Raw genomic sequence first — 20,314 nt, 5'->3', positions numbered from 1 at the left:
TGATGTCAGCGCATGTGACATGTGATCCATTTATCTCTCCTCTCCTTCTCAAACTTGCCTGATCTACTTTGAAAAACATCGACTGGTGCAAAGCATTGAATATAATGAATCGGTGAGCAGCCATAGAGACTATCATGGGCAGCGGTACTGTGGACTTTCTCCTTGGAGCTGCAGTCATTGCCTTGCCTCAGTATCAGATACCTGTCTTGCTTGGCACCGCTTCGATCAGCATATTGCGTTCTATACGACGCAGACGATGCAAGCACAGAAAATCCCTTCCAGATCCTTCCAATGCCGCTGTGACGGATGGTGTATCTACGAGACAACATGTCGATTTGCGGTTCACGGATGTCCGATGCAGCATCACTAACAAGACAGGGGTTACAAAAACCATCCTGCAGAATATCGGCGGGGAAGCCAAACCCGGAAGGTGCGGAGTGTTCCTCAAGGTTGCGTACCGTGTGGCCCCAGCAGTTGTGCATATTCTCGCCACTTTGTCCATGTGCAAGGTTGGTACGGTAAAATGCAGGCTTCTTGCCATCATGGGACCCTCAGGAGGCGGAAAAACTTCCCTGCTCAATGCGCTGGCCGGCCAAGTCCCATCAACGAAAGGTGACACAAACGCAGACCAGATCAGACCAGATCAGAAGACTCTAGAGTCTTCTTGGCATGATATATACCCATTGCCTATGCAAAAAGCCTTCTGGCTGAGACATTCGGCATGCTGCACAGGTATGGAACTGCAGGGCAACATCACTGTCAATGGAGCCCCGCAGACAGACAGCAACCACAGGCAGGCTTATGTACAGCAGGAGGACTTATTCTATTCGCAGCTGACGGTCAGGTGTGTCCCTCAACTCCCATGCATAACATTGTGAATACAACTTAGCGCTAGTGATGCTCACATGGAGGTGTGCACTGCAGGGAAACACTGAACATGGCGGCAGCGCTCCGTCTCCCCAAGCACATGCTCGCTGAGGAGAAGGAGGCTGCTGTGGCGGATCTCATCCAACGCTTGGGCCTCGTGCAGTCGGCTGACACTCCTGTCGGTACATTTCCACAAATGCGCAGTCCCACCACTGCGATGGTGGTTTTCAATGGAGGTAAGCAATTCAGGTACTTGGCCATTTATGATTGGGAAGCTGAAGCAAAGATACGCAATGGCAACAGGTGATGCAAAGAAGCGCGGCCTCTCTGGAGGTGAGAAGAAGCGCTTGAGCATCGGGTCTGAGCTGCTGGGCAGCCCCATGCTGCTGTTCCTGGACGAGCCCACGACTGGCCTCGATTCCTTCCAAGCCGAGAAGGTAACATTGCCTTGTCAACGTTCCTTTAGCGCTCCGGCAAATCCTGGTGAACATATCATGAGAATCTACTTGACAGTTTGAGCATAAATGCTGGGGTTGCCGGGTATATCCAAGTGTGGGTTGTCCTGTTGAACAGGTTATGCAGACGCTGAAGGACCTAGCAAATGAGGGTAAGACGGTTGTGTGCTCAATCCACCAGCCGCGGTCTTCAATCTTCAGCATGTTTGACGATCTGCTGCTGCTTTCTGAGGGACAGATCGTGTACTCCGGACCTGCAAAAGGAGTCATCAGCCATTTTGAATCCCTGGTGCGCCCATCAATAGTCTGTCCCCATGCCCTTATACTGCTGCACAGTAACTCGCGATGCATCTGCAAATGTCCCATTGATCAACGTAGGTAATGCTCCAAATGTCACAAGGATGCATGCTGTTTATGCAGGGATACCCAATACCGGCGAATTACAATCCTGCAGAATTCATTGCTGATCTCATTTCTATTGACTCCTCAGCTGCAACTGCTGAAGAAGCATCTCGGTGAGGGTTACAGCACTGAGTGAACAAGCATACACCAGGTTTGTGTTTTGCACCGCCAGCAAGCCCATGTTGTTTGTGAGGCCTGAGTCTTTGGCACAGGGAGCGTGTGGAGAAGCTTAAGGCTGCTTTCAAGCAGAAGGCGGCTTCAGCACCCTCAGGTGGTGCAAAAGACAGTGTCGTGTCTGCTCCTGTTGCGTCCGCAAAATCCTCCGATGATGCATCTCCTTGCAGCTGGCCGCAGCAGGCAAAGTTGCTCTTCAAGCGTTCATGGTGTGCTCATGCATCTGGCCTTCATTGACCTTCTCCAATTACACGGCGCATTATTCATGCTATCTGAGGCAGAATCTTTGCCTCAGCACATTTGCCTGGACTTAGATAGCATGCTTGCTGGAGTGCATGCGTTGGTACATGGCTGCAGGCGGCAGATCAGCCGGGACAAGGCGACGAACGTGGCGCGCGCGATGAGCAACGTCTCCTCGGCCATCATCTTTGGCGGCATCTTCTGGCGTATGGGCCGCAGCCAGACCTCCATCCAGGACAGGATGGGCCTCATGCAGGTGCTCCCCTGCCCCCAGCAGCCTTGACATGGGCTGTCACTCCTGGCAGCTCATGCAGCCAAGCATGTTACCAGCGGCATGGTGGCGTCGTTGCACATCACATTTCAGCATCCTTCCTGGTGATAACCAGTGCCTTGCAAGGGCATCAAAGAGATTGCTAGTGACTCAGTTGCGGCACGTCAAGCGGTACTTGGCAGCTGCATGCCCGCTCATGCACGCACCCTCACAGGCGGCTGGTGCGCGCAGGTGGGCGCCATAAATGCGGCGATGTCGTCGCTGATCAAGACGCTGAACGTGTTCCCCAAGGAGCGTGTCCTGGTGCAGCGCGAGCGCGCCAAGGGCAGCTACGCCACAGCCCCCTACTTTGCCGCCAAGCTGGCCGCCGAGTCCCCCATCGGCGCCATGTAAGAAACACTGACTTGGGCCCCCTTCTTTGGGACAATCTTACCATTCCCGTATGTTTTACAGGCTGTGTTCTGGGCTGTAAGCCTCTTCCCTTGGCGGCCGACTGAAGTGCCAGACGGGGCCTTGGCAGCACCAACTGATGACATCAGCGCTATCGTTGCCCTTGTGTCGCTGAACTGTCTTGCGTGCTGTTATGCAGATTCCCCCTGCTCTTCGCTGCCATCGTCTACCCCTCCGCCGGCCTGCACCCCAAGCTGTCCAGGCACGCTCTGTCCCATTACAGTCCTGCCCTGTAGATCTCAATTCCCCAGCCATTGGGAGGCACCTTGTTGGATCATATTTTCACTGTGAGAGCATGCGCACATTGTGCGCAGGTTTGCCAGGTTCTGCGGGATCCTGACCCTGGAGTCCTTCACGGCCACTTCCCTTGGGCTGGCTGTCGGCTCCTTCGCGCCCTCCACCGATGCAGCGCTGGCGATAGGGCCAGGCATCATGGTTCTGTTCATAGTGGTAAGGCCCCACACACACATGTGACTCTGGAAGAGCATTAACAGGAAGTTGTCAGGCTGATCCAGATCCTGAACATGGGGTGATTCATCACTTTGACAGAAAATTTGGTTGCTCTGCAGTTTGGAGGCTACTACGTGAACGCTGGGAATGTGCCTCGCGCTCTGCGCTGGATCCCTTCAGTGTCGCTCATCAAGCATGCATTTGAGGGCCTCTGTGACAACGAGTTCCCGGGCTTGGACTTTGAGCCTGTCAGCGCTGATGGTGCTGGTGACATCCTAAAAGGAGAGCAGGTGCGATGGGCTTAATTCCTTGTCTACCAAACAAAAAGGTTCTCATACCTGCATGTTGGGTGTGTGACAGTTCCATGTGGATAAAGTGAGTTTCAGCAATGCAAGATGAGCAATTTAATGTTGATGTCTGCAGGTGCTGAACCGCTTGGGTTTCAAGGACAGCTCTGTGGCCAAGACTGCGCGTGCACAGGCTCGTGTGCTGGCTTTCAATTACTGGCTGACATACTGCATCCTGAAAGCCAAGAAGCCTGCATTCCAACGCATGGATCCTGTCCCAGGCCGCACAATCTGATGCAGCTATAGTTGATTGGGGAATGTACTGTTTATCGGAGCTGGTATTTCAAGCATTGCTGCACGATAAAGGTGGTCCTGCTATGAGATGAGTTATCAAGAATTGCAACAGCGATGTCTGCATGCATGAATCATCAACACAAAGCGTCTGAATCTAGCATTCATTTAAGATTCCAAGCAGTGGGTCATATCCATATGGCTTTTATGTGTAAGGGTGGCCATTGTCTTACAATTGCAGCTTGCAACTAGCGCCAAAGCATAGTGCGCACAGCAAAAGTGTTTGAGCAAAGCATTGCAATATCAATGCACTGAACCATGTACATGTGGCCTTATCCTTAATTTACACCATTCTTGATATTAAAAAAAATCAGAACTCTCAGCGTTTTTGGCAAGAATACCTCTTTGCAAGGTGCATAAAGCATTAGATCAATGCAGTGGTCAGCACAGATGGGGATTGTACGCATGTGCAGTCTACTTCAATATGTACATGTTCTTCCCATATGGGGGAATCATGCATGCAAGGCACCTCAACAAACTTTGCTTGCTGAACGTGCTTGCCCTACTTTGCGACAGGCTTGGCAATGCCCTTCTGGATGAGGGTGGTGGCCATGTCAATGTAGGTGAACTTTGCTGGCAACAGCTGCAACCCAAGCTCCTTCTGCACCTTGCTATTGTCAAGGACTTGCTTGGCCGGTGCATCCTCGCCACTGGGGAATTGGTACTGAGGAAAGCGCTCGGACAAGACCTCTGAAATGTACTTTGTGGAGAGCGTCGAGTCATGCGACACAATGTATCGACCACTTGCTGTGGGCACCTGTGTGGTGAACCACATCCAGTGTGAGCTACCCTGAATAATGTAGCAGCACTGAGATCGACACACAAATTGACCGGGCCAAATAAGTCTGCAACAAACCAAAAACTCACCTCGACAGCCAGCACATGAGCTCGGCCAATGTCCCGCACATCTACCTGCCAAGGGATGATGTCTGCGCCCTTGTTCTCAACAAAGTCCTGCGAACATGACCACAGCAGTATTGTATATCAGCACAAGCACTCAGCCAGTAGGACTGCTGTCTGCAAACAAGATCCTGCCCATCTGGCTATAACGACCGATTTTCTCAGACATGGTAGCAGCTGTACCTTGAAGAGTATGATGGAGGTTGCATCCGTGCGGCTGCTCACGACAGGCCCCAGAACAAAAGTAGGGTTTATAGTGACTAAATCCAGTCCCTCCCGCTTGGAGATGGCCCAAGCTTCCTTCTCCGCTTCAGTCTGCTCCATGCAGTCCAAGCATCAGCAGACAGCTCCCACGAGCATCATCACAATTCAGCCATGCTGATGTATTGATGCTTCTGCACAAGCAGTGTGCACACATGCAGCTGGGAAGATCATACCTTGCTGAATCTGTATGGCTGATCATCCAAGGAGCTTTCATCATTCCAGTCCTCTTCCGTGAAGAGACTCCCGTTCTGGGGCCCTTTCTGTGACTTCACAACAGCTGCAAGAAGAAAACTTGACTGTTAGTTAATCTTCGTGTGATACAAATCGGCAGCTGAACAAGCCTGTGTGACAACGGAACACACCGGCAAAGGAAGAGGTGACCACGATGCGCTTCACTGTGTCCTTGCTTTTCACAGCAGCTTGCACCACATTTCTGGTCCCCTTCACGGCAGGGTCCACTAGATCCTTCTGGGGGTCATGGACTTCCCTGTATCAAAACACCTCCAGGCATGAGAGGGAAGGCACCGCCTTCTTAATGTGCTTAAGCGTCCGCACACTTGGCCGTGCAAATCAGGTGCTTAATTAGAGGCCTACCTGATGAAAGGGCTTGCAGTATGGAATACGAAATCTGCCCCTTTGACAACATCATCAAATGAGCCTTCAGCGAGCAGATCAGCCTGCAAATCACAATGCAGTTGTGCAATTGCCCACACACAACCTTGCTAAACAGCTGCCTTCTCTGTCTCGTGACTTTATGTTCCTTGTCTCTCTCATATTACCTCATGGAGGGTCAAGACACCAGGAAGCGCTTCCCCCAATGCCTGCAGGTGGCTGTACTTCTCCTTGCTGGCTAAACTCCTCACAGTACCTCGTACGTTGTAGCCCTTCTCCAGGAGCTGACGACATATTTCCGTTGCCACGAACCTGCGCGTGCCGTCACAAACCTGAGCATTGACTTCCAGATGCCCGCATGCTGCAGATGAAAGGGAGCAGGCAGCAGCAGGACATTATATATGAAAATATCAATGTTTACATCGTTGATGATGTCTCTACATGACAGAGTTCTCCCTGAAATCAGGACTGGGAAAAAGCGATCCAGCGATGGGACCGTAACAGAAGAGCACCCACCCCGTGGCTCCAGTCACGACCGCTGTGAACGCCATGCTCCTTCTTGTACTACTTCTGCCGATGTGATCCTCTCCGATAATGCACGACTTGATGAAGAGATGTTCGTTACGTAAATCGTGTAGCTTCCCATGAGTACCATGGAAGCTGCTGGTAGCTGGAACAAGAACTCACTCTCATTGATGCTGTGAGGGCCCATAGATAAAGACATGATCTCTTCTGATCTCTCGTCGCTTGGGCGATCTTGATCTGCGATCTTGCTGCGATGAGTCAGGGAACCAGAAGTCAGTCGAAGCGCCCAGCGCAGGGCAGCCCAGGGCAGTCAGATGAGGAGATGGAGCCGCCCCTCCACGATCTCCTTCTTGCAAAGGTCGAGTCTATGATCCACGGCCTGGAAAGCAAGCTTGACAGTAAGCTGGACGAGAAATTTGGGGCCCTCTTCCCTCAGCTGAAGGCAGAGCTCAAGGCAGAGCTGAAAACCGAGCTGAAGGATGAGGTGGTGGCTGAGCTGAAGGCAGAGCTGCTGCCTCTCCTGCGCGCTGAGCTGGCCAAGGACACGCAGACCAGAGCCGCCTCCAACGATGAAGCAGTGGTGAACAAAGTGCACCATCTGGAGTCTGTGGTGGAGTCTCAGGCCCGCCAAGCCAGGAGTGCCAACCTGATCTGCCATGGTCTGGCAGAGGACAACACAGAGAATGTCTCAGCCCGCGTGGCAGCGCTGTTTGACAGCAACAGCGGCCCCCCTGCTGTTGTCAGCGAAGCTCGCCGCCTCGGTGCCCCCAGCGCCACGCGCACCAAGCCGCGCCCCGTGCTCATCAGCTTCAGCGGCGTGGCAGCCAAGCACGCTGCCCTCAAGCACAGCAAAGCCCTGCGCCAGCGCCAGATTTTCCTGGATGCCGACCTCACCCCGCAGCAGCAGCGCATCCGCGTCAGCATGCGCCCACACTATGTCGCCCTGAAGACAGCCGGCAAGCAGCCCTTCTGGCGCGAGGAGCGCCTCTTCGTCCGGGAGGGCGACCGCGTGCGTGAGCACATGCCTGTGCCTGGGCCTCCCCCGGCTGCCGCGCCGGGCGCCGCTGCCGCCCCGGGTGCTGCCACTGCCGGGCCCTCTCAGGCCGCGCCTTCCTCCCCCGGCCGCGCCGACTCCTACGCCGAAGCAGTGCGCCGCTAGGAAGTCTCCAGCCGCCTATCGCTGCGTATATTGTCCTGGAATGTCAATGGCTTACATGCTAGCAAAATATCCTTGTGGGACACGGCAGCCTATCTTGACCAGTTCGATATTGTACTTCTGACTGAGGCCCGTTGCTTGACCTGGGATGACTCGATCTTGCCTCACCACTCTGTGACTTTCACGGCTGCTAGTGAAGAGGGCAAGGCGGGTGAAGGCATTGTTGTTGCGGTTCGGAAGCACCGTGATTACCACGCACAAGACTGGGTGTCAGACACTGACAGTGCCTTATGGGTGAAAGTGCAGTTTGACGGGGACTCTACACCGCTGCTGATTGGCTCCAGCTATGTGCCTCCAGCGGGTTCCCGGCAATTGCAGACTGTGGACCTGACCAGTCGATTTACGGGCTTATGTGCAGAAGTTGTTGCCGCTCGTGCTCAGGGCAATGTGATCCTGGCAGGAGACTTCAATGCTCGTGTGTCAAATTTGCCTGACGCTGATGACAGCAATACTCGAGGCTGCACTGATGAAGGTGTCAATGCTCATGGGCTGCGCCTGTTAGATTTTTGCAAGGAAACTGACATGCTCATATGCTCTGGCAGAGTGCTAGGAGACCTTGAAGCAGTGCCTACCTTTAAGGCCAGAACCCATACTCAGGCAACTAGACCTGATCATGTTCTCGTTTCCGCTGATGCGCTCCCCTTGATTTCTCATCTTGTTGTGAACACTGGTAGAAAAGACTCTGATCATCATCCTATTGAGATGACGTTGCAAGTGAATGTGGCTGCCAGTGTTCCCTTACCATGTATTGGGGTGCCATTGTCACGAGTGAAATGGCAGCCCAGTGCTAGGAATGCGTATGCTGCTGCTTTGCGCAATGTTGCCAGTGCAAGTCTTGACGCCTGCACAGGCCATGCTGTGGCTGGGGAACTTGATGCAGCCTTTCAGACCCTGGAGGCGGGGATCCGGGAGGCCGCAGCCGCGAACAGCATGCCGGCCCGCACCGGGCGCCATCAGCGCAAGGCGCGTGCCGACGCGCCCTTCTTCGATTCGGAGTGCCGCCAGCTTAAACGGGACGTCCGCGCCCGCGCGCGGTGCGGGGGCGATCCAGCCGAAGTGCGCGCGCTGGAGCGTGCCTACCACAACACCGTCCGCCACAAACGGCGCGCTCACCGGCTCGCGCAACTGCGCCGCCTGCTTGATGATTTGCACAGTGACCCCCGAGCCTTCTGGAAGCGGCTCAAGTCTCAGCAGTCTGATATACCTGAGCAGCTCAAGCCAGTGCAATTGTGGGCTGGCTATCTCAAGCGGGTTGCAAACTTGCAGTTGCCACTCATTGCTGAGCTGCCCCACTTGTCTTTCCCTGTCCAGCCCAGTGCTCCTGTTGCCCATGTTGATGCTCTCAATGCACCCATCTCTCTTGGGGAGGTGCTTGCTGGGCTCAAAAGTTTACACAATGGTCGTGCCACCGGAGTGCAAGGTTTACCAGCTGAGCTGTTTCGGTATGCAAAAGATGAGCGGGCGCCAGGCATGCCTCCTCCGGAAAATGTCCTGGCGCCTGCTTTGGTGGCTGTGCTGAACTCTGCATTTGTGGCTGGGCAAGTGCCACCCTCTGTGAATGGTAGCCTGATCACCCCTGTGCACAAGAAAGGCAGCAAGCTTGACATGCTCAATTATAGACCCATTGCCGTTACTGAGCCCATCATGCGCTTGTATGCTGGCATATTGAATTCTCGTATTCTGAAGTACACAGAGGGGGCTGGATTGCGTGCAGCCACACAGGCTGGCTTTAGGCCAAAACTGTCTACGGCCCACCAGCTATTCACCTTGCAGCATTTTATCGACCGGCAAAACCATGCTAAGCAGCCCTTGTATTGTTGCTTTCTTGATCTGAAGGGTGCTTATGACAGAGTGAATCGGGTGTTGCTCTGGGAGAGTCTGCGTCGCCTGGGCATTGATGGCCGCCTGCTCTCTGCCATTCAGTCTTTGTATGCCAATTCTACGGTTGGCATTAAGATTGGGAGCAGGAAGGGTCCTAGTTTGCCCTCTGAGACAGGATTGAAGCAGGGTTGCCCCCTTAGCCCAACGCTGTTTGGCTTGTTTGCAGATGGCCTGCACAGGCACTTGCTGCAGAGGTGCCCTGGGGTTGGCCCGCAGTTGCGTCCTGGCAGTTGTGTACCAGATCTAGGCTATGCCGATGACTTTGCTTTGCTCGCCACCACACCTGCTCATTTGCAACGCTTGATTGATGCAGCTGCTGAGTTTTGTGAACAAACGGGAATGGTCATCAGTGTTGACAAAACAAAGATTGTGGTGTTCTCTTCAAGTTTGCCAGGACCTTTTCAATGGCTTTGTGGTGGTGCGCCTTTACATTGGGTTCAGCAGTTTGAGTACCTGGGTGCCCTTTTTGACGGTGCCCAAGGCATTAATCTCACCTTTGGCAAGCTTCACAGGAACATGTGGGGTGCGTGGGCACAGCTCAGGCAGCAATATGGGAAGTTGCATTGCAGCATGTCAGCTGGCCTGTTGTTGCGCCTATATGATGCATGTGTGCCGCCGACTGCCTCCTACGGTTGTGAGGTGTGGGGCCTGCGCAGCCTTCCTGGTGGCGACAGCCGGCGGGGCCGGGCTGCCTTGGCCTCCTCTCACCTGAAAATTCTGAGAGACATTGCTGGCGTCCCCACCTCTGTGCATGGTGCCATCTTGCTTAAGGAGTTGAATCAGCAGACCCTTGATTGTGTGTGGTGGCGGCGCATTATCAAGTTCTGGAACAATTTGGCTGCCTTGCCTGCAAATAATTTTCACAGGCAAGTGGCCCTTGATGATTGTTGGGATGCCATAACCCGTAATGTTAAGAATTGGGCTTGGGCCTTCATGCGGGGCTTGCGCCGGATTGGGTATGAGTTTGTTATTCGGTTTGACACCCTTGTTCCTGTGGAAGTTGATGCTGTGATGCAGCTGCTAGATGCGCAAGCACTGCAGGTTTGGGATGACATTGACATTTGCCCTAGGACCTGCCCGTCCAGCAATGCCACCTTGTGTACATATCACAGATGGTTTGCTAGGCCAGCTTGTGTGCGCCACCCTTGCCAGCTCTTACAGCAGCCTTTGAGTGCCCGTTGCTTGCGTATACTGTTGAAGTTCAGGATGGGTTGTCATAGTCTGCCCAATGTCTCGGGCCGCTGGGCAAGGATTCCCCGGCCCCAGCGTTTGTGCATGCGTTGTGCCCAGCAGGTTATTGGGGATGAGCGCCACCTTGTGTTTGAGTGCCCTGCCTTGCAATCTGTTCGGGACAGATATCCTGGGCTGTTTGGTGCAGCCATTGTGACGATGCAGCAATTCATGTGGCAGTTGGACATTGTTGGTGTTGCACATTTTGTGATGGATTGTTTTGATTATTTGGATGCTGCCAGTTCATCCAATCAGCCCTTAGGCGGCTGGAGTGATGTAATCTTCCTTCCTTCCTTCCTCAAGCTTGAATTCACTCCTGATCTGAGCTCATTCTCTTTCGAGTTCGGCTATAGTTCATCCTAAGCGCGCATTCTTTGCGATTGGCTACAGCTGTACATGAATCTACATAAACAAAAAAAAAATCAGCCCCTTCCTTCCAGTGGACTCAAGACAGATACAAGATAAACATTGCAGGTTGCTGGATTCGCACGGCCGCTTCAGCACACACATGCTTGCTGGGAAGTTTCTGAGTTGAAACCTAAGCAGCAGCAACTTGGCCTGTTCGGAATGCTCCCTGTACAAACTGCTTGCATTTGCCAGGACCACGAGTGGAGGCCCCCTGTTACAAGGTCACTGCTGCCAGCCAAGATGGCAACTTAGAGGGCAGCCCGCCACAGGCTGAGGCTGCCTGCACCCACTAGGTGCACCAATGGCATTCAACCTACAGACAGTCTCCGCTTGATCACTCTGTATACCAATTTCAACACATCTACACTGTTGACAAGCGTCCATCGGCAGAGTACTGGCCCTTCAAGTGCTACTCAAGTGCTACCCAGCTTTGAGAGCTCTTGTACAATATTATCCAGCATTCCAATACCAATTTGGTTCAAGCGCTACTGCACCAGTCACGTGCAGGAACCCAAGACCATGTCAGCACCACTTGGCAGGAGGACCACTTATTTTATGCCAACTAAAAGTTTTCAAGGGGATTCATACGCTTTGATCTGCCACACATCTAGGATCCCCGCCTCGACTGATGGGTCTGTTGCCGCAGTGACTGCTGCTTTTGCCACAGCAGCTACGCTGACTGGAGGCACAAAACCTGCTCCCAACAGTGGGACGCCTGCCAGAGACTTTGTCGGCAGAACACCCAGAACTTTGTCGAGCGGGTAGCCTGCACAGCCATGCAGCAATGTACTTGGGAAAGGTGGTACCAATGTAGATTTGGCATCACATCTCTGGCTGCTTCATGACAGGAGTTTGCATTATCAGTATACTCGTATCGAGTATCGTGAATGCCGGGAGGGCCTACCTATGGCTCCCAAGGGGATGCCGACACCCCCAACATTCCTGGTCCCATAGATGAAGCCTGGCCGAAGCGCAACACCGCCCTGTGGGAACTTCAGGGCCAGCAATTCCTCTGCCCTCTTCTTTCCCTGGAAGTAACCCGGCAAGACAGCGCCTGCGCAAGCAACGCAAACTTGCACGGGCAGCTCCATGCAGCAACGCAGGCACCAAGCGACGCATCTGTTGTGTGGCTCACCTGGAAAGCCGTAGTCGTGCACTGAGATGAAGGCAGCCCGTGGAACGCCAGCATCTGCTGCCTCATTGAAGACTGTGATGTTCGAGTCTCCACAGATCTGTATTTGTCATCTTTCAGGCATCTGCTGAAGGCATCCCAATTGACTGTGGAACGCCACGACTTTTCTGGTATAGAACGAGCCATTACACACCTTCTGCATGAAATCGTTTGACCCAAAAGCGCCCAAGCAACTGATGACCCCAACGGCGCCCTTCAGTTGATCCCGCCACGAGCTGACATCGAAAACGTCCGCCTGCACGAGATGATGGTGGCATATCCGTCAGAATGCAGTATGTTGACACAGTGCCATTTTGGCATGGCAGTGGCAAACTCACCTGGACCCACTCGACGCCTTTCACCCAGTCAGCTGACTGCTTTGGTGGTCCTGAGCGGTTCACGCTGACCACACTCAGACCCGTCTTCAGGGCTTCCTCACACACGCGGCTTCCCACAAAGCCATTCCCTCCAAAGATGACCAGCTTAGGCGGCCCCATGAACTCCTGGTCATCACCCATGCGAAATTCGTTTCTTCAATGTTGAAAGACCTCACAGCAGGCCTGAGGGAGCCCCAAGAAAGACTACTTGCTAAAAGGGACATTGCAAGGGTCATCATTACCTCTGTTTCGTCAGCGAGACTACCTCCCAACGTGGTGCCAGCACTGCTAGTACTTAATGGAGCACGTTTGTTGTCTGCAAAGTGGTGCCTAGTGCTCGATTGTGTGCTCCAAACAAGGTGATTTCGACCTGTCAGATGGTGACTAGTAGTAAACTTTGACACAGAAGACGGATTCTGTTTGGCGTGGATCCAATAAGCTTGGTGCAGACGTGTCAGTCCTCTGAGCATCGCCGCGAAATTGCCTTCCGGGAGAAGATGCTCACGATAAAGGCAATTTTTCTACATCATCTCCGCAATCAGAAGCGAGCAAGCATCTAAATCTCTGAATGCAAGTTCGATGCAGATCCTGGGTTCTCGTCAAAGTGAAGGCAGATAACGCGAAGTGTGGCAGGTCGGCGGGTCGATGACCTCTTTCACCTTTGGATCCACCAAAATGTGAAGAGTTGCGTTGTCTCAATGAAGCAATATCGCTGAAGTGAACCAAGAAGGTCCACATGTGGCAGCATTTTGCCCTGCATTTCCCCCGAGGTCAGGGATATATTATTGATGGAACCTCGAGTGTAACCGTGTTCTGGGCGCTTCTTTCGGTAGAGGCCTTCTGAAACGCGAATGTCTTGCGCAACCTTTCAAGACGTTGTATCGCACCGTTGGCACTCGGGGGCGCCCTGAGCTGGTCGCTTTAGACAGCGCCGGACGCGAAATTAAGGAAGGATGGCTCACGCGCAGCCTCCGGGTCTCAATAATGCAGATATGCCGGTGAACGCGGCAATGCCGCCTCTTCCTGATGCAGAACCATCACGCTCAGCTTCTCCCCACAACCCGGAGCCCGGCACTCCTAAGAGGGACAGATCTCCGCCCAATTCACCCGACAGCAGCTTAAAACTTTCGGGCCTGACGAAGTCTGGGCGGCGAAGGCGACAACACCCTGTTGCGGAAATAAAGGGCGGCTGGACGACAGAAGAGGATGCCAAGCTGAAAGAGTGAGGCTCACGCCACCATGAGCGTAGATATGTGGGCACAGGTTTTGCGTTGTGTAGGGTTATCTGCCGATTTACTGGCTCAGCAACGGCAGGTGCCACATTCACGAGACTCTGAATGGTTCATTGTTCTGTGAAGCGCCTGTAGACAGGGCCTGTGACCTGTCAATGACTCCATTTTCATTATGATGCCTCCCATCTTAAACCTCCCTGTCAGGCACGGTCTTTTCTGACAATCGTGCATCCCTGCATCGTAGTGAACCAAAAATGCCGTTGATTATACTTTGATGATCAGGGGCGGATCGGTAAGGCACATGGCATGGTCAGACTCTCTTGAACCGATCTTTCAATGCATGAGACCGACACTCCAGTCCAGATGGTCACATATTGCTGTTGTCTTCAGGCTGGTCGACAAATATGGAGAGGGGTCGTGGTCCAAGCTGGTGCCGCACTTCCAGGGGCGTATCGGCAAGCAGCTGCGCGAGCGCTGGAACCATGAGCTGCGGCCAGACATCCTGAAGGGCTCCTGGACCGAGGAGGAGGAAGCCATGCTGGTTGTCCAGCACCGCATCTACCGGAATGCCTGGGCAGACATCGCCAAGGTGGGCATTTCCCTGCATGCCCCAAAACTGCTCAGAAAAGCACCCTTGAAAAGCAAGTTTTGGGCGATGCCACTTTTGAGTCAACGTCCCACAGAGCCCTCGGTGGCTCTTCGGCATGCAATCTCGTTATTACCATGTGCGTGCGTGTGGTGCAGATGCTGCCAGGGCGCACGTGCAATGCAGTGAAGAACCACTGGAACGCGACACTGCGCCGCGTGAACCGCGGGTCGGAGCGGCCGCTGCAGGGCCCCGTGGAGCGCTACATGCAGGAACTGGGCCTCATCGAGAGCCGGGCCAAGCGCGGCACAGTCCACCGTGCGAACCGCAGCTTGCCCACATCTCTAGTTTCTCAAGTGACGCGTTGAGGGATCGTTTGTGGTGTAAATCTCGGGGGTCCTATGCCAGCTTGCCGGCTTGCACATTGATCAATGGCTGAGTGTCCTCCCCTTGCTGCAGGGACGCACAACTTCCAGGTGCAGAGCAGCAGGTCAATTAGTGCCACTCCCAGCAGCAGGCCGGAAGTGACCTCCAAGGCGCGCTGGGTGCCAGTGCCACCCCCCTCGATGAAGATCGCCCCCACCGCGCGCAATCCTGGCTCCAGTGTTCAGGTGCGCATCTGCTCCTAACCCCCTGTCACCCTGTCTGGCTGCCAGCTCGAGATGTCCAAACTATTCAGACTCTGCACCAGTCATTTGTCTCCCTTGATTGTTGTCTGTCTTAAGTGGAACGTGAAGGCTGGTCTGGTGGGCAAAGACTCGGACTGATGGAGGCTTGTGCGTGTGCAGGCTGAGAGCACACCGGCAATGGTGTCTGAAGAGGGCCAAGGTCAGAGCCGGCCCGCCACCCCTCGGCTGGAGGCTGCCACTCCCACGCAGCCGCCGCCCGGCCTCGTGCCGCCGGCCGCATCGACCGCAATGTCCGCCCCGCAGCCGGCAGAAGCCATGCACCTGCACCCTAGCACCATCGCCATGAAGTGGGGCCACACAGTGGCAGGCTCGGAGCAGCTTGAAACGCCTGACACCCAGGAGCCTCAGGCGCGCCACTCAGCTATTTCTTGATTGTCATGGCAAAATTGCTCAACTGTACTCTCAACAACAGCAGAAATGTTCTGCAGCAGGCCATGTCAGCGAGTTTGACCACACTGGTGGCTGTGCACAGGACATGGAGATTGCCGGCATCCCTGAGAGTGCTGCAGAATATTGGAAGATGCTGCAGGATGACCCCAAAGAAGGGGCAATCAAGATGGATCAGGACAGGGAGAGCAAGAAGGTTCACACCATGCTGCCCGATGTAGTGCTTAAAACAACGTTCTTGTGACAATTGCAATCTATCATGTCAATGGATGAGAGACAAGCCGAGGGTCCTGGCTGCACAGGTGCAGGGCAGTGGGGATGGCACTGCCGAGGAAGCCGAGCCCTCCGTTGCCGCTGTGGGCGCGGCTCAGGATGATGAACACAAACCTAGCAGCAATGGAAAATCTGGTGAGGCTTCTTGCACTCAAGCCCAACATTATGCCCTCTGCAACAGAAGACAACTGATAGCATTTGTCTTGGGCGATTTGTAGCCTTTAATGGCCAAGGCCACAGGACTAAGCCTGTGTCCATGTGCAGGGGAGGGCAAAAGGAGCAGGAGCAAAAGCAGGGGCCTCAGCAGGCACAGCACTCCTGAGGCACACAGGGAGGGCAGCACAAGACCCTCAGAGGATGACGAGGCCGCACCCCGCCGCAGTGAGTCAACCGTTGTCGCCCTTGCTTATATTTCTTTATTTTACCTTCTGTGAAAGTGTGCGTGGGACCCGCCCTGTTGCCAATCTCATGCAAGTGACTCTCTATGTGGTGCCGTGTCACAGGCAAGAGGCAACGGACGGCACCCCAGGACAGCGTGTACCACTTCTTCCAGCGCAGCAGCAGCCCACAGGCCGCGCCGCAGCAGAAGGGGCCCGTCATGGAGGAGGCCGCCATGGCACTCCTGCTGCTCGACGGCAGCACCGCACCCGCGGTGACTCTCCACATCCAGCTTACCATATCTACACAGAACACACACCTTCTAGTGAGCACTCAGTGCCGGAGCTGGCCAAGGGGCGGGTTTCGCTGATGCGTCCACTGTGGTGCAACGACAGGGCACCAGCGGTGAGGGAGGGGAGGCAGAGGAGCTGCCGCGGCTGCGCCCGCACAGGTCTCGCAGCGTGCACGCAGCCGACTTTAGCTACAATGAGGACGAGGAGACCTGCCTGCCTCCCGCCGCCAAGCTGCCCAAGTGCGCACCCTTCTTCTATATGAGACATCTCTTGCATCCCGAAAAATTTGTCCATAATTGCAACTCTTGGGTGCGCCATGTGCTCTCTGCACCCGTCAGCTTTTCTGCTAGTCCAGGCTACTCAACTGAAGCAAGCAGCCTCAGATGGCATGCATTTTTTAATGTCAGGAGAACTGCTATCCATGTTGACGGAGCCGTGGCTGACGGATGAATGAACGCGGACGAGCAGGGTGGCTCGGCGCACTCGGACAGGGATGCCGGGGGCGCGCGAGGGCATGCGCCAGGTGGCGGACGCGTGCACGCAGACGGCGCCCCCTCCCGCAACGCCGGCCGGCGCGAGGCCGTGGGGGGCGGCGCGCTCCGGCACGGCCGAGGAACAGAAGCAGATGCAGGGGCAGGCCGCCATGTACGGCGTCAACGCGGCCGTCGCCACTGCCAGGTCCTCGGGCGCGACCGGTGAGCCGCTGTGCTCGCAGAGAGTCAATCTCCCCGATCAGCAATTTCACATGTCTGGATAAGCTCTTGACCATTCATCAGTGCTGCATCAGAGTCGCACACTCTGTTAGTCATCCCTGCAGAGCAGATGAGGAGCAGGCGGGGTCATGTGAGGCAGTCTTGTGACGATTGTTCGCACGACGTGGGGAGGTGGAGTCAGTAATGTCGTCATTGAGGAAGTTGCAGGGGCTGTAGGAGAGGGTTTGAGAGCGGGGGCTTGGGTGTGGTGCAGGGGGTCGGCCGGTGCCGTTTGCGACGACGGTGAACGTGAGGGATCGGCTGGCGGGATTCATAGTGAGCCTGGCGACGGTGGCGGACCGGTGGGAGATGCGGCCGAGCGCGGACAAGGACCGCTTCCGCCAGGGCTTGGGCCGGAGCACCGATTCCAAGGTCGTCGCCCTGCGCCAGGCTGTCCTCGAAAAGTGCGTCGCCGTCAAGGGACCCTCCCCGGGCCAAGGTGCGCCGTCTGCCGCTCTTGTATTCCTAGTTTATTATGTGCCCGTCGGCCATGTCAGCGATATCCACCTGCAGCACTTCTGTTTCTTCCAGGCGTCAGGTGGTTCTCAAGAAGTGATAGCAGCACTCAACCGTTCTGATACTGGGAGCGCATTAGTAGCTCAGGTGCACAGTGTTTTTAAGGAAGGCTGACGATGGCAATTATGTGTGCGCAGCGGTGCATGCTATGGCTGCCTTGCTCGCGGAGATGGCGCCCATCATCAATGCTGCCTTCGAGGCCGCCAGCGACAGCCAGCTGTGAGTGCCTGGCCTCCACACACCGTCGCCCTGTCGACTAAATCGTGACTTTTCCTGTCCATCACCTGCTGCTGATCGGCCTGCAAGGCTGCGGCCTCAGACGTGCTGCGGCCTCAGACGTGGCTAATGTACCAGGAATATGCTTGCGCAGGGGGACGAAGCCAAACCCACTGGCAGCATTTTCCCAGATGCAGCCTCCCGTGTCAGCAGGGACCAACTTTGGCGCCACCGCGGGTCACAGATTGGCACCGGGGTCTGCTCCTCCTGTCCCACTCAGCAGCTCGGCGGCTCAGCTGTTGCCGCAAGCTGTCGGGCCCCCTCGGGCTCCCCCTGTCACCATGTCCACTGCACCGCCCAACACAGCCGCGCCCATCTACGTGCTGCCAGCCTTCCTGCAGCCTCCAGTGGGCGGGACAACAGCTCCGCAGCTGAGGCCACCAGTGGCGAGCGCCTCCGCCGCCGGCTTTGTGGGCGGGCCGCGGCCCCCAGTGAGCCATGCCCCTGGGGTTGCTCCCATGAACGGTGCCAGCCCCTACCTGGCACTGCAGCGGCCGAGCAGTGCTGGGGTGCGGGGCTTGGCGCAGTACATGCCCAACCCACAGGCCTACCCAATCGGCAGCTCTGCCACCGCTGCGCAGCCGGCAACCGGGCAGCCGGCGCGCTTCCTGGGACGGGCAGATCTGGCAGCTCCCACGCAGAGCACCACGCCTCCGAGGTACAGCTGGGTCCTGCCCTCCTCAGCAGCACCCGCGGCGTCCAGCGCGGCAGCGGCTCCACTCCCTGCGCATCTACATGCCCCGCTGGGTGCTCTGCCGCCGCAGCAGCCCAAGCCAGCCCAGCAGCCCCAGGCACCCTCGCAGGGCCACGAGCCTGCAAGTGCCTTGCAGCAGAATGGCGTGCATCCAGCAGGCCAGAGCGGGAGCATGGTGGATGCGCAGCTCTCCACATAGGTGCAAGTGACTGTGAGCCTCGTAGAGCTTTGTACATGCATAGGCGTGTAGATGTGGGATGCTGTTGTGTTCTCAGCCGAACTGAGCCATCTCCCATTCTTAAGAGGAAGCGGCATCCTGTTTGATGCCCAAATGTGCATTGTGCCTTAATAGGCTACTCCGTGATATGGGCAGGAAGCAGCTCGAGAGCGTGCTGGTGTTTGCATTGGTAACGCCGCGCTTCTGGATGATTAGGAACTAGGAGTATCAACCCATGAGTCCATTGAGTTTCAACAAGCGAGTCAGCACAATGTGGGATGAGCTTTTCTCCATATCAGTTAGGTCAGGTGAGGCAATTGGTGAGTTGGTTGCACTGATGTATTTAGTTCCAATGCAGCCTCAGCTAAAATCTGTGTGCATGTCCAGACATCATGCAGCAAGATCACGCAAGTTGTAGGCAGTATTCGGGGGGCAACTTCTTTCCCAGGAATTCTTTTGAGGTTTGCTGTTCATCTTTCATGCTTCCACAGCTCTACTCTAGATCTCTGGTTCGCTGCCGGTAAAGACCTTGGCAAGCTTGCATGACTGGGCCAAGCTTGTGGCACCAGCTATAATTCTTCTGCAATGTCATTTACAACCGCAAGTCATCGACTGAGATTTGTGAGAGCCTCTGAATATCATCTTAAATAAATATAAAGTCCCTACCAACAATGCGCAAATAACTATTTCAGCGAGCCTGATCAACCAATTGGTAGTTGTACAAGGAAATGTGCAGTGCTTCACGTTCAGCATCCGATTCTTCGAAGAATACTGTAAAAACCATGCATCATTTTGTTGTTGACATCAGCAAAGCTGCTAGCTCGCTTTGCTCTTCCTCCGAGAACCCACACGATTTCAAGTATGCAGGAATGCTGCCGTATGTCAGTCGCAAATGCTGCAGCACTGCCAGAAGAGTGGTGGCGGGCGCCTTGGAGAAAAGCTCAGCATTGAAGCCCTCAAGTTTTTTGAGCGTGGGATCCTTCTTCAGGGATGGGATATGCTTTGACCTGCGTGGAAAAGTCAAAGCTCGGCAAAAGGTTGATGGTTTTGAACTTTGCAGCAGCGAGTCAAATTGTCTCCCAGTGGCAAGCTGTCCTGCACCAACATGACAAGAGGCACAGAGTCTAAGGCTGTGGCTGAGGCCTCACCGGATGTAGTCAGCCACAATCTCGTCATCTGAGACCCCACAGCACGCCAGTATGAGCATGGTTAGCAGGCCTGTACGGTCCTTGCCCAGCTTGCAGAACAGCGCCACAGGCTCTTTGGCTTTGAGTGCCTCCAGAACCACCTATGCACCGGCAAATTCACCTGTCAATCTCAGCAGGCCTCCGAGTGCCAGAAGTGATGCAAGGTGATAAGCAAGGTAGAGGGGTGTGTGGTGGCAGACGCTCACACGCAAGGCGCATGCCATCTCTGGCCGGAATGCTCCCAGGATTGTCACGTACATCCCATACAAGCCTTCCCGATTCGCCTCGGCGATGACTCGGCTG

General features: G+C 55.0%; 5 protein-coding genes across 5 annotated transcripts; 3 read left to right on the top strand and 2 right to left on the bottom strand.

Moving 5' to 3' along the window:
- Window positions 1–134: 134 nt before the first annotated feature.
- Window positions 135–3,891, top strand: COCSUDRAFT_36047 (hypothetical protein; the record flags this gene model as incomplete). The annotated part of the gene is made up of 14 exons (XM_005649207.1): window positions 135–430; window positions 530–612; window positions 733–844; window positions 925–1,049; window positions 1,171–1,304; window positions 1,441–1,611; window positions 1,743–1,837; window positions 1,937–2,107; window positions 2,256–2,394; window positions 2,641–2,798; window positions 2,999–3,061; window positions 3,174–3,309; window positions 3,429–3,599; window positions 3,733–3,891. The coding sequence occupies 14 exons, from the start codon at window positions 135–137 to the stop codon at window positions 3,889–3,891; spliced, it is 2,013 nt and encodes a 670-aa protein (XP_005649264.1).
- Window positions 3,892–4,095: 204 nt separating this feature from the next.
- On the bottom strand, window positions 4,096–6,308 carry COCSUDRAFT_53048 (NAD(P)-binding protein). Its single transcript, XM_005649206.1, has 8 exons — window positions 6,240–6,308; window positions 5,891–6,035; window positions 5,706–5,788; window positions 5,474–5,598; window positions 5,285–5,388; window positions 5,031–5,162; window positions 4,815–4,901; window positions 4,096–4,704 (listed from the first exon to the last, which is right to left on the bottom strand). Exons 1-8 carry the CDS (start codon window positions 6,272–6,274, stop codon window positions 4,450–4,452), a joined length of 966 nt encoding a protein of 321 aa, XP_005649263.1. The 5' UTR covers window positions 6,275–6,308; the 3' UTR covers window positions 4,096–4,449.
- A 193-nt stretch (window positions 6,309–6,501) lies between these two features.
- On the top strand, window positions 6,502–10,872 carry COCSUDRAFT_65494 (hypothetical protein; the record flags this gene model as incomplete). The annotated part of the gene is made up of 4 exons (XM_005649205.1): window positions 6,502–7,395; window positions 7,711–7,879; window positions 8,315–9,116; window positions 9,562–10,872. The coding sequence occupies 4 exons, from the start codon at window positions 6,502–6,504 to the stop codon at window positions 9,590–9,592; spliced, it is 1,896 nt and encodes a 631-aa protein (XP_005649262.1). The 3' UTR covers window positions 9,593–10,872.
- Window positions 10,873–11,555: 683 nt separating this feature from the next.
- Window positions 11,556–12,651, bottom strand: COCSUDRAFT_14214 (NAD(P)-binding protein; the record flags this gene model as incomplete). The annotated part of the gene is made up of 5 exons (XM_005649204.1): window positions 11,556–11,749; window positions 11,888–12,037; window positions 12,119–12,215; window positions 12,309–12,410; window positions 12,493–12,651. 5 exons carry the CDS (start codon window positions 12,649–12,651, stop codon window positions 11,556–11,558), a joined length of 702 nt encoding a protein of 233 aa, XP_005649261.1.
- Window positions 12,652–13,523: 872 nt separating this feature from the next.
- Window positions 13,524–18,806, top strand: COCSUDRAFT_46919 (hypothetical protein; the record flags this gene model as incomplete). The annotated part of the gene is made up of 13 exons (XM_005649203.1): window positions 13,524–13,753; window positions 14,154–14,352; window positions 14,508–14,667; window positions 14,809–14,960; window positions 15,138–15,338; window positions 15,511–15,621; window positions 15,728–15,833; window positions 16,202–16,401; window positions 16,472–16,608; window positions 16,838–17,064; window positions 17,336–17,560; window positions 17,775–17,856; window positions 18,008–18,806. The coding sequence occupies 13 exons, from the start codon at window positions 13,524–13,526 to the stop codon at window positions 18,804–18,806; spliced, it is 2,829 nt and encodes a 942-aa protein (XP_005649260.1).
- Between the last annotated feature and the right edge of the window lie 1,508 nt (window positions 18,807–20,314).

The sequence above is a fragment of the Coccomyxa subellipsoidea genome (genome assembly GCF_000258705.1).
Source record: "Coccomyxa subellipsoidea C-169, whole genome shotgun sequence".
NCBI lineage: Eukaryota > Viridiplantae > Chlorophyta > Trebouxiophyceae > Coccomyxaceae > Coccomyxa > Coccomyxa subellipsoidea.
Note: the sequence above shows the minus strand (reverse complement) of the source record. Positions and strands in the feature narration are given on the sequence as shown.

Coding starts and splice junctions, on each gene's coding strand:
- COCSUDRAFT_53048 (XM_005649206.1), bottom strand. CDS start 6,274: ATGGCGTTCACAGCGGTCGTGACTGGAGCCACGGG. Junction 5,789..5,890: donor GTGTCTTGACCCTCCATGAG/GTAATATGAGAG, acceptor TGTGATTTGCAG/GCTGATCTGCTCGCTGAAGG. Junction 5,389..5,473: donor GGTCACCTCTTCCTTTGCCG/GTGTGTTCCGTT, acceptor TTCTTCTTGCAG/CTGTTGTGAAGTCACAGAAA.